The 2,518-nt window shown below is 52.3% G+C and overlaps 1 protein-coding gene across 1 annotated transcript in view; it reads left to right on the plus strand.

Moving 5' to 3' along the window:
• The window catches only part of BATF3 (basic leucine zipper transcription factor, ATF-like 3), an 11,439-nt gene extending 9,697 nt beyond the window's left edge, over positions 1 to 1,742 (plus strand). Inside the window, exon 3 of the mRNA XM_012638359.1 lies at positions 1,275 to 1,742. Coding sequence (XP_012493813.1) covers positions 1,275 to 1,463 — 189 coding nt within the window. The 3' untranslated portion in view covers positions 1,464 to 1,742. The remainder of the gene's footprint in view (positions 1 to 1,274) is intronic.
• Positions 1,743 to 2,518: the final 776 nt, after the last annotated feature.

Genomic DNA, 2,518 nt, shown 5'->3' on the forward strand with positions numbered 1-2,518 from the left:
AAAAAAAAACAAGATTTTGCTAGGCTCAAAGATGCCCAGGTGAACAGAGTGAATTTCACTGGAGACAGACGTAAAGCCCTACCCTTAAGCTCCACAACAGTTATCGTCCAAGCATAGAGAAGCAGCTGGTGCAGACGAAGCTTGCACTTCTGCGCAAGCTCTGGGAGAATCTCCAGTGGCCAGGGTCCAGCACAGGGGAGGCCACCACCACGCATTTGCCCTTTGCAAAGTCCCCAGAATCATGCACTGCATTCTGGGAGTGACATTTCCTCAGAGATTCTGGAAAATAAGAGTGTGTCAGGGGTAACCTCCAGGAGGGTAGAGGGGCTGCAAATTTTGACACAGGGAACTCAGAGGACCTGAGAGAGTTGGGCTCAGAGAATACCTAAGGGGAAGTGGTGTGGGGCTGTCTCCTAACATTTTAAGAACTGTGATGTTGCAAAAAGTATTGGATTTACTCTTTGTGGTTCCAGTAGGTAGAACCAAGCCCACAGGTGGGTTTGAAGGATAGGGAGATTTTGGATCAGTACAAAGGGGAGCTTTCTAATAGAGCAACTCAGAAATGACAAGGACTGTCCTTTAAAGGAGGGAGTGCCCAGCACAAGTGGATGTCTGAGCTAGAATTATACATGGAAGGTTTCTACATTGTGTGGCTTGGGTCTCTCTCATCCCCTCCAGCTCTAAGCCGCTGTAAACCCTGATACGGTGGAAACGTAACAGATGAGTGCTGGAGCAAAGCCAAGGCAAGGATGTGTTCATCCATTTATTCATGCAGGTGCTCGCTTCGGCAGCACATACATTCGTGCAAGCAACAAACATTTGTTACGTTCCAAGTACAGTTCTGGGCGCTGGGGGTATAGCTGTAAACCCAACAGCGACCTTCGGGAAGCAGCTCAGCAGTTGAGGGGACTGACTGCACAGGGGCAGGAGGGACCTTTTTGCGGCGGTGGCAATATTCTGTATATTGATGAGCACAGGTGTATGCATTTGTCGAAACTCATAGAATTATGCACTTAAAATAGATGCATTTCATTGTATGTAAATTATACCTCAATAAAGTTGATTCAGAAACCAAAGCCTTGCCCTCATGATTCCTTCATCCTAGTGAGAGGAGAGACACTAAGCAAATAAACAAATCTGAGTGGCGGAGGGGACACAGACTATGACACAGCTTTCCTGGGCGGGAGGTGAGCATGCCTGGCGGGGTAGACAGGAGGACGGACGAAGGGAATATGATTTCAGAGCCGATTTTGCCCGTTCTCTGTCCTCCCCAGGAGTACGAGTGCCTGGAGCAGGAAAACGCCGGGCTGCGGAGGGAGATCGGGAAGCTGACGGAGGAGCTGAAGCACCTGACCGAGGCGCTGAGGGAGCACGAGAAGATGTGCCCGCTGCTGCTCTGCCCCGTGAACTTTGTGCCGGTGCCGCCGCGGCCGGACCCCATGGCCGGCTGCCTGCCCCGATGAAGCCCGAGGACACCGCTCTGCCCAGCGAGGAGCCTTGGCCGATCTCACACGTGGGAGGAAGGGTTTTCTTCCGCAGTTGTGTACCGGGGGACCTGAGGCCTGGCCTCCTCCTGGGAGCTCGGGGGCCAGCCGTGTCCCTGCAGACTGCAGACCGGGCACAGCACGATGCCCGCAGCACCCCACTCTCAGGGCTCTTGCGCAGATCTGGCGGGAAGGCCACCCTCAGGAGTGACTTCTTATCCACTCTGGCAGCTAGTAGGTTCTGCCGTCATGGAGAACCATTTCTTCTAGAATTTGGGTAATAAAGGTGGTTGTTGTCTCTCCTTTCTCCAAGTTCCTGGAATTTAGAGGCACAGTATAGTTCCTCTTCCCGGAGAGGTCATCTTCTGTCTCCTCAGGTTGTTTGTGGCTCATGGGTCTTGCCTGGTCACTCCCCGACAGCCACATCCATTGATGGTAGGGGAGGTGCCTTTGGGGGCCATGGCGGAGCATTGGCCAATGGGACTTCCCTGCCACCCCTAGGCTTTCAGAAGTCTTTGGCCCAGCCAGCTCACGGAGGGACATGCTGGGCGTGACTCATGTTTGTCTAAAGCTTTGCGTAGCCCTCCGGCTCAGTCGGTTCTCACTCCGCACTGACTGCTCTGGAAGACTTTCTGTTCCAGGTTGGTTTTCTCAACTGCTCTGTACACTCCGAGGTCGCCTCCCCATTCCGTACGCAGGCACAGCTTCGGGGGGAAAACTTCATATTAGGCTGAATCACAACGGAGTGGGGGAGCTCTGTCCCCTTATTTAAACAAACACATATTTGGGTAAGTGAGAAGAGCAATTTCCTTTCAAAAGTCCTGTCTGACCCATTCTATTCTTTCAGGAAAAACAGGACCAAGCCAAGCTGAAGTTGGCGCCAGTGAGGAAAGCAAATTGGGGAGACACTCCCCATCCTCCTCCAATTCTCTTTCTCCCTGGAGGAGAGATGGTTCGGAGGGTGGAGCCATCCCATAGTAAAGGGAACAAGAAATGGGAACAGAAAGGAAAGGGTTTTGTTGTAAATGTAGATG

Source organism: Propithecus coquereli, unplaced genomic scaffold (assembly GCF_000956105.1).
Source record: "Propithecus coquereli isolate 6110/MARCELLA unplaced genomic scaffold, Pcoq_1.0 Scaffold129, whole genome shotgun sequence".
Classification (NCBI taxonomy): domain Eukaryota; kingdom Metazoa; phylum Chordata; class Mammalia; order Primates; family Indriidae; genus Propithecus; species Propithecus coquereli.